The sequence below is a fragment of the Phoca vitulina genome, unplaced genomic scaffold (assembly GCF_004348235.1).
Source record: "Phoca vitulina isolate PV1807 unplaced genomic scaffold, GSC_HSeal_1.0 scaffold65, whole genome shotgun sequence".
In the NCBI taxonomy this organism is placed as follows: Eukaryota; Metazoa; Chordata; class Mammalia; order Carnivora; family Phocidae; genus Phoca; species Phoca vitulina.
The window spans coordinates 5,477,919-5,491,755 of NW_022589768.1; the positions used below are offsets into that span (position 1 = coordinate 5,477,919).

The 13,837-nt window shown below is 51.4% G+C and overlaps 1 protein-coding gene across 1 annotated transcript; it reads right to left on the bottom strand.

The window, feature by feature from the left end:
- Positions 1-59: 59 nt before the first annotated feature.
- On the bottom strand, positions 60-11,448 carry LOC116624291 (tubulin polyglutamylase TTLL13P-like). Its single transcript, XM_032392098.1, has 15 exons — positions 11,367-11,448; positions 10,586-10,856; positions 10,214-10,254; positions 9,377-9,495; positions 7,354-7,484; positions 6,955-7,111; positions 6,409-6,552; positions 5,972-6,057; positions 5,469-5,700; positions 4,816-5,000; positions 2,583-2,768; positions 2,103-2,283; positions 1,620-1,799; positions 725-1,043; positions 60-382 (listed from the first exon to the last, which is right to left on the bottom strand). The coding sequence occupies exons 2-15, from the start codon at positions 10,843-10,845 to the stop codon at positions 126-128; spliced, it is 2,478 nt and encodes an 825-aa protein (XP_032247989.1). The 5' UTR covers positions 10,846-10,856; positions 11,367-11,448; the 3' UTR covers positions 60-125.
- Between the last annotated feature and the right edge of the window lie 2,389 nt (positions 11,449-13,837).

Below are 13,837 nucleotides of genomic sequence, written 5' to 3' on the forward strand. Positions count from 1 at the left end.
CAGGGCTTTTCAAACTGAAGCTTGGTGGCCGTCTTTCATCTAGCAAAGATTGAAGGCCCTCTGCCCCTTTGGAAACCTGAGGGGGCTCTCCAGGAGAGGCTGAGTGCTGGGCTTCCATCCTGCATTTACCTATGGTGGCTGATGTCAAGGAGGGCAGTGGTGCGCAGCATCAGGGGTGCAGAGGCAGGGCAGAGAGTGAGCTCCCGGGTCTTGGGTGCTCTGTGTTCAGAGTCTACCGCGGGGGGCAAGGCGCATTCAGTCCATGAGCCACTTGCCACTCTTTCTGGTTGCAGAAGATAGCCCTGCTTTGGGGTTAAAGAGGATGGCACTGATCCTGCCAGGGCTCTGTTTATGGCTTCTAGCCTTCTGCTGGCTGGGCCTTCTGCAGTGGAAACATGGGTCCCCTGAGTTGGTATTCACAGGAGATTCGCTCACCTCTTTACCAACTGTTGCCCAATTACCAACACAGAGGAGTGGCATCCCATGCTCCCCTCCAGCATCTTTACCACACTGTATTGTAATTGTGTGTTTACTTGTCTGTTTCCCTGTTATGTTTGTTGAGTGCTGGGACTGTAATTCTGCCATTTCTACCAGGGTCCACTACCTATCCCATTCCCACACTGGTGGAAGTGCCATGTTATATTTGGGGAACATCCCAGCTGTGATGTTTGCTAGGGGGAATTTACACAAGTCAGAGTGACCAAAGCTAGTTTCGCATACTTACGGCTAGTGAGCCTGACTCTGGCACTGGAAAAAGAGCGCCTTCCAGATGTCGTCATTGACAATGAACAGGGGCCGATGGCTGCTGGATCTCCTATCCAGTTGAAGTTCTTGGGCTGTAGGTGGCACCAGGAATGATGTGGAATTGCAGCATTCATGGTTGGCAGTGGCCCTAAGATCCTGGGGATCAATTCGTGGGCCCGAACTGGATGCAGGAAATGAGGGCGGCCCTGCTCTTTGGCAGCCCCTCTCAGGAGGACCAATGGGACCAGACTCCCAGATTGCAGTTCTTGACTGCCCAGCCCATCCTGGTGAAATCTAGGCTAGAGGAGAAGAGCAGCCCCTTACCACCTTTCTTGTGAGGCTGGATGGAACGGTGTGAGAAAATAGGTAACTGAAACATCTAGGCTGTGGCCACTATTTAACCTGTTAACTCCTTTGGAGCTCAGCAAAAACTGAGGACCCAATAGGCCTGCTACTAGCCCAGGGAATAGTGAATGCGGCAGCTGTTCTGTTGGCCCAAGTCTGTTTACTTATCACCCATTAGAGCCATGGCACTGGCAGTGCTAGGGAGAGATTCCACAGAAGCCACCGAGGGTGGTGGCCTTGTTCTTTGTCAATCATGAGTTTGGGGTTATTGCAAGACTGGAATATAGGGAACAGGTCTCTTAGGAGAAGGTTGGGAGCTGCACTTTGCCAGATGTCATTACTACAAACAAGGGAGCTTGGGAACAAGTGCAAAAGGAACCCAGAGACCCTCTCCCAACACCCAGCATACTCTGCTTTCCCAGGCTCCGCGCCAGGTACCATCACATTAGCGGCTGGTGCTGTGACCACCACCATGTGCTGCTGCAGCCCTTCCTCCCTTGCTCTGTGAGAGGCTGCGGACGGACCCTCACCCGATACTCATGAAGTTTTTTCTGGCCCTGGTGGCTGGGGTGCAGCATGCGCGTGAGCTGCTCTACAATACCGAGGCTTCGGATGAGATTCTCCCTTTGTAGCAGGGCCTTCACTCGCTCCAGCTCCTCTTCTTCCACAATTTCCTGAGGATGCCTGGTATCCAGGTGTACTGGTAGCAGCTATGAGATACATGAGAGATGAATGCAAGATCTCCAAGGGTGAGCCCCACACCATCAACGGGGATGGCTGCGGGACTCCTGCCCACTCTACCCACCCTCCCATCCCTTCCCTGACCCTAGCGGAAGGTTCTCTTTGCTATCGTTCTCTCTCTCACCTCCTGGTCCACCAGGCCAGATCCAGTGTATTCATTAGGAACTCCTCTCTCTCTTTTACAAGAGGAGGAGAGGACAGCAAAGATTCCCTTCTCTAGGAGTCCCAACCCATTTCCTGCAGAAAGGCAAGAGCTACCAAACCCCTGACACCTCTTTCTCCCGGGTCTGCTTCCTGTAAGCCAAGTGGGTGGAAAGTCCCCGGAGCCCGGCCCTGGATCGGCTCTTCTCCCCTGCTGATTCGCCCTGGTTCTGGTCCCTGTTTTCCTTTCGCCTCTTACTGCCTGAGGTCTCCTGCTGTTCCTGCTTAAGGCGGATCTCTTCCAGTTGCTGCCTGACAAGACACAGCAGCTTCAGATGCTGGAGAAATTGTGTTGGGGAGAAGCAGGGTGAGGGAAAGTGGGGATGGGAGAGTGGGGAATTATGATCTGTTGGGGGCACTGACGGGAGAAGAATGAGGGGGAAGATGGGAAACCTCCTAAGTGGAAATGGAGTCACTAAGAGTCTGATAGGATGTATGACTCCATTCCCCTTTGCTCAAGTGTCTGGCTTCCTCTCTACCCTGCTGGGGAGCAATTCAGCTTCAGGATATGCCCCACCCAAGTGGACAGAGGAGAATGAAAGGCAAAGTACCTGGCACACTCCTCTCTGGCCTTGGAAGCAGCAGTCTCCTGGAAAAGGGAGCCATTGTGCTTGAAGAAAGGTGTGTACTTCTCCGTGTCAGGCCCAGGGTAGATCCGCCGGTACCCCCCGAGGTGGGAATCCTCATAGCGCTCCTGGTCCAGTATTGCTGCGTGGGACGACTCAATTTGTTCTCGCCTATGGAAACCAAGCTCAGAGTGAGTCAGGAGGATTGTGAGAACGTTCAGTGAGGAAAGGAAGGCTGGCCGAGGCTTTGAGGATCTCCTGCTAGCTTCATGGCCTTTCCCATGTAGGGAAAGCTGCCAAGGCCATCTGGCCAGTCCCACCTGTGCGTAGCCATGGAAATAGAGGCTTGACTTCCAGAAATCGGGTTTTCATCTTAAGTGCAAAGGGGTCCCATCATAAGCTAGTACTCCCAAGTTATCACAATCTTTTACGTTTCTGATTATAGAGTAATCTATGTGAATTACAGAAAAAGCAGAAGTGCAAAAAGAAGATCAAACCTCCCATAATCTTACTGTGCAGTTAGTATATTTGTTATGAGCATGGACTCAGGGGCAGGACCCCCAAGTCTGAATCCTAACTTTGCTACTAACTAATTTGCTCTTTCTTTATTCCTTCCTTCCTTTCTTGTTTCAGACAAAAATGGGATCATACAACAATATTTTAAAATGGCTTTCCAGTATTCAAGTGATTCTATGATTGTACTTTTATTTATTTATTTTTTAAGATTTTATTTATTTATCTGACAGAGAGAGACACAGTGAGAGAGGGAACACAAGCAGGGGAAGTGGGAGAGGGAGAAGCAGGCTTCTCGCAGAGCAGGGAGCCCAGTGCAGGGCTCGATCCCAGAACTCTGGGATCATGACCTGAGCTGAAGGCAGACGCCTAACGACTGAGCCACCCAGGCGCCCCTATTTTTTATTTTTTTAAAGATCTTATTTTTAAGTAATCTCTACACCCAACGTGAAGTTCGAACTCACAATCCCGAGAACAAGAGTCACATACACTCATAGAATCGCTTGAATACTAGGAAGCCAATTTAACTATTGGACTTATTAAACAAACATACAGGGCGCCCCTGTATGTTTGTTTAGTAAGTCCAGTAATTTTCAGCCCTTTTCCCCGCTGAAGGACATGATTCATACAGTCACGTGTGCAGTCCCACTGTGGGAATAGCCAGCGTATTTAGTTATACTTCCCCTCCATTCACACATTTGACTGCCTACTGTGTGCCAGGCCCTCAGGAAATCATGACAAATCAAATACACACTGGCCCTGCATAGTGCAATGCAGGTGGCGAAGAGCAATGTTGTTATGGGAATAATTCTAAATCTACTCCAACTCATTTGTACGTATTATTAACATTATAATTTAGTATCGGCAACAAATCACCACGTTTGTAACCCATCTTAGAATGAAAGCAACAGGGGTGCCTGGGTGGCTCAGTTGGTTAAGCGACTGCCTTCGGCTCAGGTCATGATCCTGGAGTCCCTGGATCGAGTCCCGCATCGGGCTCCCTGCTCGGCAGGGAGTCTGCTTTGCCCTCTGACCCTATCCCCTCTCATGTGTTCTCTCTCATTCTCTCTCTCTCAAATAAATAAATAAAATCTTTAAAAAAAAAATGTTTAAAAAAATAAAAATAAAAAAAAATAAAAAAAAAAGAATGAAAGCAACAGTGGGTGAAAAAGACTGATTTCAACAATCCCTTATTATTGAATGACTAAACTGTTTTCTGTTTCATTATTACAAACTTTCTAGAGGAGCTTTGTTAAAAAAACAAAAGCAAGAACAAACAGCTGGTCAAACTGCATAAAGCTCCTTATGCGCTAAAATGAAATAGCTCCAAACGACACTGCTAAGCATGGTACAGAGAGTGTGAAAGTTACACTATTGTCTGGGTAAAGGGAGAATAACAATCTGTATAAATATATACGTATATACGTAGGTATGTACGCATTAAATGTTTGTGAAAGTATACATGTGACCCTAGGAACATAGATTAGCTCCTCCAGGGGGGGATATAGTAGCTGGAGAAGAGTTAAGAAATTATTCACAGTATCTTTTGAATTTTGGACATATTGTCTATGAAAGGTAATATATTATCTATGCAGAAGAAAAGTTATTCTTCATAGCTAATCAGCCCCAGCCCACTTTCACCACCTAAAGTAGCACTCTTCCGCCCAGGCCAGTGCTAACAAGACAGCTCAGACACCTGGAGCACCTGGCTTCTCGTGGCTGCTGGTGGCACTGGAAAAGCCGCTCCTTGACTCGCCGCTTGTCCTCCTCCATCACCTTCCTTTTGTCACAGCCACGGAGGTTGACAAGGGTCATGGCATCACAGAGAAGGGTATCCTTCACTTCTCGATCAAGGCGGGAGTCGGTGGTGAAGCTTGGAGAGTGGTTTACCTGCCAGGAGGAGTCATTATCCACCCCATTCCTAGACCACCCAAGCAGGTGTGGTCTCTTGCAGGCCTGACTGGAGGCTCTAGTCAAGACATCCCAAGGGGGCTGGGTGTTTCTGACTTCCAAGGCCACAGGACTCTGCCACAGAGATCCCTCCAATACACAGGCTGATGGGAGCAAAGTAGACAGCCTGATTCTATAGATACAGTGTCCCTAAAGACAAAGATTACATGAAGAACACTTGGGATCTAAATCCTGGATTCCTATGGTGGAGGCCAGAGACCACTAAGATTTGACTCAGCAGGTGGAAAGCAGAGAGATGATCTTACACCTTCTGCCGGTTCATCCCCACCCAGTGCCACCACGTCCCCCATTCTGTGTTCCACCAACTGAGTGCACTCCTACCCCAGGCATCCTGTTCAGGGCGGCCTCCGGACCTTGGTTTGGCAAAGCCCAAAAGACATTCCTCACCTCCAGCAGCCAGGGCTTCAGCTTGTGGTCCAGCAAGATGTCAAAACCAAGGATCTCAAAACAGGCACATGTACCTCCAGTCAGATATTGGGGAAAACACGTTCGGTAGTTGTGGCGAAGAACAGAATGGGCTGAGATGATGGTTTTGATGATGATGTCCTCGATGTCCCTCCACAGTTCTCGGGGGTCGTAGCCATGTTCTCGCAGCCAGGCGTTGAGCGTTGACAGCTTCCTGCGAGGCCCAGTGCTCAGAGGAGGACACATTTCTACACCAGTGGGTCTGGGCCACAGACAGGAGTGTCCCTACCACTAATCCTACTTCCGGGCGCCTACGTGAGAGCTTGAAGTGGGGCTTATGGTGGGGGGGGGGCTGCACTTAGAGGTCAGGCACAAGACAGGGGTCTGTAAAGATGGTTTTCCTGAGCAAATGGCCTCCCAAGAGCCAGCTCAGTTTCATGGGCTGCTGAGACTGTAGGACTAAAGAGCAATCAGAGAGGGAGTACCTCTTACTGCCCGCAGCATCATCTCGGACAAAATTCTCGTTGTGTTTGTTGATAGCATAGTTGGTCAGGTGCATGCAGACGTCATCCTGGGAAGAGAGTGGCCCTGTGGCTCAGACTGCTTCCCCGCAGCACCCCTCTCCAGCCCTTCGTTGCCTTTTTATTACCCAGGATGGCTCATCTCCTGTCCCTCTTCACCTAAGAACTGTCCCATAAGCTCCCGGGGAAGGATGTAGGCCAGGCTCCTCCAAGGAGGACCTTGGAGCAGTCACCACCCACCAAATACTCTCCTCCCCGCCAGGTGCCAGGGTGCTCACTGGTTCATTCCCAGTTCACGGATGACAATGATAAGCCTCTCTACTTGGTTTCTCCACAGAACCTCTGTGCTCACAGGAAGAGGTCGCCGCCCTGCCCCCCAGGACTGCTAGCTGGCCCCTTACCAGGTTGCCATGGCTGGGCTCCACGTAGGGCATAGTGGCAAAGCGGGCCAGGCCCTCCTCATACATGAAGATCCGAAGAGGGTCACAGGACGTGATCAGGACATAGATTCGCATATCAAACTTGAAGCCGTCAATGAGGAAGGGCTGAAAGCATGCAAACCCGCCAGGGAAGAATACCTTTGAAGTGCTTCTTCTATCCCATGCACTGTTGTAAGCGTTTCAAATTATGATAACTCATTTAATTTCCATAGTAACCATATGAAGCATAAAGTAGTTACTGCTATTATTCCCATTCAACAAATGAAGAAACTAAGGCACAGAAAGAATAAGACATTGCCCAAGATCACACATCTAAGAAGTGGGAAAACTCAGATTCAGACCCAGACAGGCTGGCTCTGAACCATGGCTCTGGACTGCCTCCAAGTTAAGGGGAAACAGCAGGAAGGGTAGGAGCCGAAGGGTAGGCTGGCTTCCTCTCTGGCACGGGGAGAGACGAGGCGCCCCAGGGCTCGGGGAGGGCCCTGGTGGTTCCGAGGCACCCTTCACCTTGGAGATGTATTGCTGGCAGATCATATGCTCTCCTGGCTTGATCTCCCGGGGATTTCGGGTGATGAAGATGCCCCGTCCCTGGCAGCCACTGTCTGGCTTGCAGATGTAAGTGCGGCTTTTTCGCTGACGACCATAGGACTGGAAGTCCCCAAAGCTACATGCAGAGAGAGGCTGGTCAGAAGGCTTCTGTGCATCACAGCTGAGCCAGGCCCTGTGGAGCTCTGCTCTCCGGTCCACACTTCCTGGAGCCTCCGTCTCAGACCTCCTTTTCTTAGACCAGCTGAAATTCTCATCCCTTGAGACTTTCTAGGTCACAAGGCCAGAGTCTGGAGGGAACGAGATGGTGAAACCTTTCCTCCCCAAGGATATGAGCCTGGGGAGCAGGGGCTCACTCACTCTGCAGGGAGGCACCAGGTGCGGGGGAAGATGTTGTACTCGGTAGGATAGAGTTTCTGCATGCGGTTGAGGTTCCGAGCCAGCAGATCTTTGCGGCAGATTTCTGTCATTCCAGGGAAGTGGTTAATTTTCTGAAACAGAGTCAGTTGGTTATCTAACCCCACCAGCAGAGTAAGCAGCAGTCCCTGGGGCCTTGGGCATACCAGGAGGACTGGGAAGGTCAAGGTAGAAGTCACAGTGGATGGGGCTCCTGGGTGGCTCAGTCAGTTGGGCATCCGACTCTGCATTTCAGCTCAGCTCATGATCTCAGGGTCCTGAGATCGAGCCCCTCATTGGGCTCCCCGCTCAGCACAGAACCCAATGCTTCTCCCTCTCCCTCTGCTCCTCCCCCCTGCTTGTGTTCTCTCTCTCTCAAATAAATAAAATCCTAAAAAAAAAAAAAAAAAGTCACGATGAGGGTAAATGCTGTACCCAATACCCTAAGGGAGGAAAGGAAGGTTCCCTAAGGCAAGTGAGAACCTCCTCCTTGGCCTCTCCCAAAACACACGTCCACCCTGAGGTCAGGAAATGAGGGGCAGCAAGAAGGATTTGCCAGGACTTTGGGCCTTCTAGCCACCTTATAACATCCCCCAGACCACTGGAGGCTCGTCCTATAAGAATAATTGGTGCGTCGGGCACCTGGGTGGCTCAGTTGGTTAAGCGACTGCCTTCGGCTCAGGTCATGATCCTGGAGTCCCGGGATCGAGTCCCACATCGGGCTCCCTGCTCAGCAGGGGGTCTGCTTCTCCCTCTGCCCTCTTCCCTCTCGTGCTCTCTGTCTCTCATTCTCTCTCTCGCAAATAAATAAAATCTTTAAAAAAAAAAAAAAAGAATAATTGGTGCGTGGGAGCACAAGCAAATGAGAAACCATTTTCCAAAAGAGCAAAGGAAGTTGAGAAGCAGTCCCAGGAATGCCCTGCCACAGCCCCCCCCGGATATGACGATGCCAGGGTGCCCGTTGGAACCCCAGTGCCGGGAGGCAGTATCTCGCGTTGGTTCTGGCCTGTCTCACGGGCTTTACCACTCGCTAGCTGCAGAAAATTAGTGTTTCTGAAACTTGGTGTCCTCTTAACAAAAGGGTATCTGCCACTCAGGGTTGTTTTTGAGGATTTAATGAGGTAAGAGTGTAAAAGCACTTAATACAGTGACTGACATTCAGTAATCGTCAAGGAATGCTGTTAATTATTGTCTTGCTCATCTTCCAGCTGCTCCCTGCGTGTCCCTTCCTTGGGGCTTCTCAAGCACTTCGAGCTCACTCTCTGTCACTCTCTCGGGCTCTTCTCCCATGACTTGTTGTAGGACAAGTTACAGTCTCCTCAATTCCCTTCCTGGCTTCCCCTCAAACTAAGCCTGCAGACCTTTTTACATTCTTGTGTTGCTAACCACCACAAAGACCCGTTTAGAGGTCTGGCTCAGTCAGTCGGTGGAGTGTGTGACTCTTGATCTCCGGGTTCTGATTTCAAGCCCCATGTTGAGTATAGGGATTAACTTAAAAATAAAATCTTAAAAAAAAAAGACTCAATTAGAGGATAACAAAAATGCCATGAAGAGGTTATATTCTTTTTGAGGACCCATCCTTCCTGACTTTCTTGCTGCCGTGCAGAACCCCACACTGTCAATGGATGCGGCTGCTAGGCTAAGCTGCTTAGGAGCTGGATCACTCTCCTGGCCTGGCTGTTAGTACCGAAGCTCCCTTCCAGCCTTCCCCTTAGGTGGGCTCACCTGCCCTGAAGGGGGCCAGCTGGGCACAGATGCCTTCAGGCAAACGGTGCCCAGCAGAAACTTCCTTCCTATAATAGAAGTTCCAGAAACCCAAGAGGAGGATTTTTCCAGGGGAGCAGAAGCCCTGGCCGTGGCCTTTCCTGCTCTGCCCAGGGGGACAGCCACAGAGGGTGGCAGCCGCAGGTGCCCAAGCAGAAGGACAGGAGGACTCATTCAGGCAGGGACCATGGCCCCTTTAGGCTCTTGGGTCCAGAGGTTGTACCTGAAACCTCTTCATGTCCATGACTCGTTCCAGTGAGACAGAGCAGTCTGTCCAGTACACAGTCCATTCTTCGTCCTCCCCCACCTCCTTCAGGCCACACATTTGGGCTGCCCGACGCACTGTGGAGAGAGGGAGATCAGCGGGGCCAGCCGAGACATGGCAGCAAGCCTTGGGATTGTAGCTGGGTCAGGTAAGGAAGAGACTCGACCAGAGAGTAGGCTGAAGACGGAGGTGGTTCTTACCTCAGTGCTGCAGCTTAATTACCATGTGACAATTCCAAGGTCATGGGGCTGTCAGGGCCCTTCCAAAATCTGTGACAGAGAAAACTAGAGCCTGGCTCTCTGCTCCTGTCAGTCCTCTGTCTCTCAATTGGGATGGTTTCTGACCTGCAGAGCCGACCCTCCGGAGGGGTCACACTGGCACCTCCCACACTGGGTGGCCCCGTGGCGGCCCCGTGGTGATGGCAGTGAGCACAGGAGGAGACGAAAAGATAGATGATCTAGCTGGTCATTTTTTTCTTTTAATTCCTGAAGCCCCCTCAAGGGCTTCCTTGAAAAAAACCCGTATTGACCTGTTCTCATCTCAATTCTGGTAAAATCTGGGAAGGGCAGGGCAATGGTGACCTTCAGTCACTTTTTTTCTTGCTAGCTAACTGGGGGATTTCCACCCTACCACTAAGACTAAGTGGAACCGTGGTAACTCAGCTGCTAGTAGCTCAGTTATAGGCCAGCCCAGCAAGATGCAGGGGCTGGGAGCCTGACTGCGGGACCATCCCCACAGCAAAACCTGCATGTGCCCTCTTACGCGCAGTGGTGTGTGAGTGAGCTGGGTGCTTACCGCTCTCATACTTGCAGTTGGTCAGGTTGATGGCCAGGGGTCTGGAATGGAGGAATAATGGAAATCAGGCAGAGTGGGATAAAGGACAGACCCTGGGCTGCGATGCACCTGACACATCTACAATGCAATTCATTTTCTCTGAAAGCCACTTAAAGACCAGGATGATAGAAATGTGCTGAAAATGCAAACCAAGCCAGCTCAAATGGTTCAGAATTTTGTGTTTTTGTACTACCAAAAGGTTAATGATGTTCCTGTATTCCCTGTCCTCTTTTGCAGATTAAAGGGAAGACCGCCCAACTGCTGAAGGGAGGCCAAGGGGTGACTCTCTTCTGGAGCCAGGCAGGTGAGGGGGCCCAGGCACCTGTCTGTTACCTGCGTTTCCGCCTTCTCTTTCTCCTGCCAACTTCTAAGTCATCTGAGTCAGCTGGGGCTATGATTTTCTTTGGAATTTTCTTGGCTACAATAGATAAGGGAACTCCATCCCCAAATTCCTTATAGTCAGCCTTTGAGAGTTCCTGCTGAGGAGAGTCAGAAGGGATGGTAGCTTCCCCTTGAACACACTCCTCCTCGGATTCCTCTTCCTCAACGTAGTCTTCCTCCGATTCGCTGGTCTTACAGGGATTTGGCTCCATCCTCTTAGGTTCTGAGGAGAGAGGGGTGAGAGTGAAATATGTATCAGAGCTTCCTTCCTCCAGGCCCAGGAAGGCCTGCAGGAGTCCGTGCAAAGGACCTCCTTCATGGTGTTATAGGGGAACGTTGCTGCCCCCTCAGAACAGAACAATCCCACTGCAGAATGGGATGGTTTCCAAGTAGGCAATGTGGGCCGGGGAATGCCTATGAAATGTTGGATTCCCCGACAATCCCTGATCATCCAAGATCACCCCTCCATACAACACGCTGGGGTGCACGCAGAAGCTGGACAGAGCTGGCAGGCACCATGACCATGGCTTTTTTATTCCTGAATGGGAAGGGGGATGGCTGCGCTCTGGGGGGACCTTCGATTTTAAAATAGAGCTGAAGACCAAAGGTCCCCTAAGCCGGCCCTTTCCCTGTCCCATGACTCAGTTTCTCCATGTGTACACACTGGCACTTGATGGCTAAGACCCCTTGGGCTCTGCTGGCAGAGGGGGAGCCCCTGGCGGGCACTGCCCACCCGAGATTCCGAGGAGAGGGGAGGGGCTGCTGGGTCCGCCCCTAGCGGTCCGAGGCTGGTCTCAGGTGGTCGCTCATGTCCACCCTTCGCCCGGCTCCTGCTCCTTCCCGGGCGTCGCTGGGCCTCCGGGACCGCCTCCTCGTGCCACAGGACTGGCTGTCCCCGCCGATCGCGAGGGGGAGCCCGCTCCCCCCCCCTTCCGGGGTTCGCTCCTAGCTCGGAGATCCCGGCGGCGGCGGCGCCTCCTTGAGCAAGCCAGCAGCCGCCGCCGCCGCCGTCGCCATGGACACGAGGGCGGCCCCCATTGGAGAAGCGTTCTGGGGGCGGGGCCTTCCCGGAACCACACCCACTCGGGCGCGGGCCGAGGCCATCTTGCGCGCGGGCGGAAACGCCTGCCGCGGGCGTGGTGGCGTCGCGGTCGGGGCTGCGCCTCTGCGGCGGCTCTCGGGGCGCATCAGCCGGGACCTGCAGTCCCTCCGCGTTCGCGCCGCTTCGCACACGTCTCCCCGCAGCCTATTTGGCCAAGCCTGCGTTGGGGACAGACACCTGCTTGCCTGCCTTCAGTGTTTGGGTGACCTGGGTTGAACCCGCTCGGCGCTCGGGAGGATCCGTGAGCAGCGCTCGCCCTGCTGCGCTGAGTAGCAGAGCGGCCTCCTCGTGGCGCTCCTTCACCGTCGCCGTCACTGCTCCTCCTGCCGTCCTTACCCTCTGACCACCGCGCTCAGGCCGACTTGTCATTTTAAGACTATCCCGTGTGCCTGAATCTAGAGGACACTTTAAAATCTCCCTCCTTTAAAAACACGTGGGCACTGTTGGATTCATACATTTCTTGCTGTTTCTTCAGCATATATTCCGTTACTCCTTTCTTGAAATGCTTTGGAGTCCCTTGCCTTCCAGATTATCATTTTTTTCTCATTCTTCGCACAAATATTGAGCGTTCCAGGCACTATTCTGGGACCTGAACCATCACCAATTCTTGCCTGAATTTGCCACCGTGCAGCAACCTCTTAATTGGACTCTGATTGTTCTTCCCTCCTCTACACCCATCCATGACAGCTTAAGTATTCTTTCTAATGCAAATTGGATACTCCCCAGTTTAAAACTCTTCAAGGTTTCCCAATAGATTAAATCCAAAACCCCTTGGTTATATGGGCCCTCTACCAAAATGCAAGCAGAGGTGGAGAGGTGCTGGGCTAGATCATGCCTTCCTATCTTTCTGTGGTGCTGGAAGGTGAGTATGGAGGGTCCCCTAAGTTTTCCACACTTCAGCTTAGAAATAGCTTCTGAATTCCCTTCTTGACAATTCGTGAGCTATATAAACAGCTGAGAAGTACCACCATAAAGAAAAGCTATTTCACACCCCCCACCCCATCTTATGGAAAAACTTAGTTTGGCCAGAGAAGGCTTTCCTCTGAACAGCAGTCCTGGGGGAAAAACCTGGTATTTGGGCTCATCACCTGGGACACAAAGTCCCCTTTGCTGTAATGGTCATCTGTACTTCCTTCAGACTGAGCGAGCAACACAAAGTGATGCTACTGGAGCTTGTATACGCAAAGGCTCACAGAAGCATGAGCTAAAATTACTGCGATGTGCCAAAAAGAGGAAGTTGACCCCAAATTTTTTATAGGAATTTAAATGTCAAATATATATTTAAATGTAAATGTTAAACTTTTTTTTTAATGAACTTTTTTTTTTTCGTGGTACATATTCTGCCTTAACCCAGTGAGACTTTATAACATCTTCTGGGATATACAACCCTAAAATTCTATGTAAGAACTTCAGACAAGGCCTGGACAGAGAAAGCCAGCTACCCAGGGACCTGACCCTCAGCTCAGCGCCTGTCACCTGTTAAGGACACCACCACTACTATGGGGGCCGTTGTCTAGAGAGGCAGTCACCAGTGCAGAGCCAGCCTCTGGCCGCCGACCACCGGGGCTGCGGTCCTGACCCCAGCACTTGTGAGCTGTCTGGCCTCAGACGAGTTGCCAGACCTCTGCTCTGCCAGCCTGTTCTTGGTAAATGGCGGTATTCAAGTCGTGAAGATGCCTTTTTCACACGAGATGATGCACAGGAGGAACACTCAACTCAGTGCTGGGGGCTGGAGGGAAATTCAAGGTTGGCCAGGCAGGGGGGAAGGTGCCCGAAGAAGGGCCTATGCTGGAGCAAGACCGAATGGAGGGGAGGGATGAAGAAACGGTCATTGGAGGCAGGCGAGGGGAGAACACGCAGAGAGGAGAGGGCAGAAGAAGTGGGGGCACAATGCCAGAGGCACTTGACCTATTACTTTGTCAAGACTTGATATGAAAAGTCTATATATAAAGTCAGGAATACGTCACTCTTTTTTTAATATTTTTATTTATTTATGAGCGAGACGGCGAGCACACACACAGGAGCAGAGGGAGGGGCAGAGGGAGAGGGAGAAGCAGGCTCCCCACCGAGCAGGGAGCTCGATGCAGGGCTCAATCCCAGGA

What these genes read in the sequence shown, in the direction of transcription:
- LOC116624291 (XM_032392098.1), bottom strand. Translation starts at nt 10,845, where the DNA reads ATGGAGCCAAATCCCTGTAAGACCAGCGAATCGGAGGAAGACTACGTT. An exon ending in AAGAGAAGGCGGAAACGCAG is followed by an intron (nt 10,255 to 10,585) that starts GTAACAGACAGG and finishes CCTCCATTCCAG; the next exon opens with ACCCCTGGCCATCAACCTGA. An exon ending in TGAAGCCCTGGCTGCTGGAG is followed by an intron (nt 5,001 to 5,468) that starts GTGAGGAATGTC and finishes TCCTCCTGGCAG; the next exon opens with GTAAACCACTCTCCAAGCTT.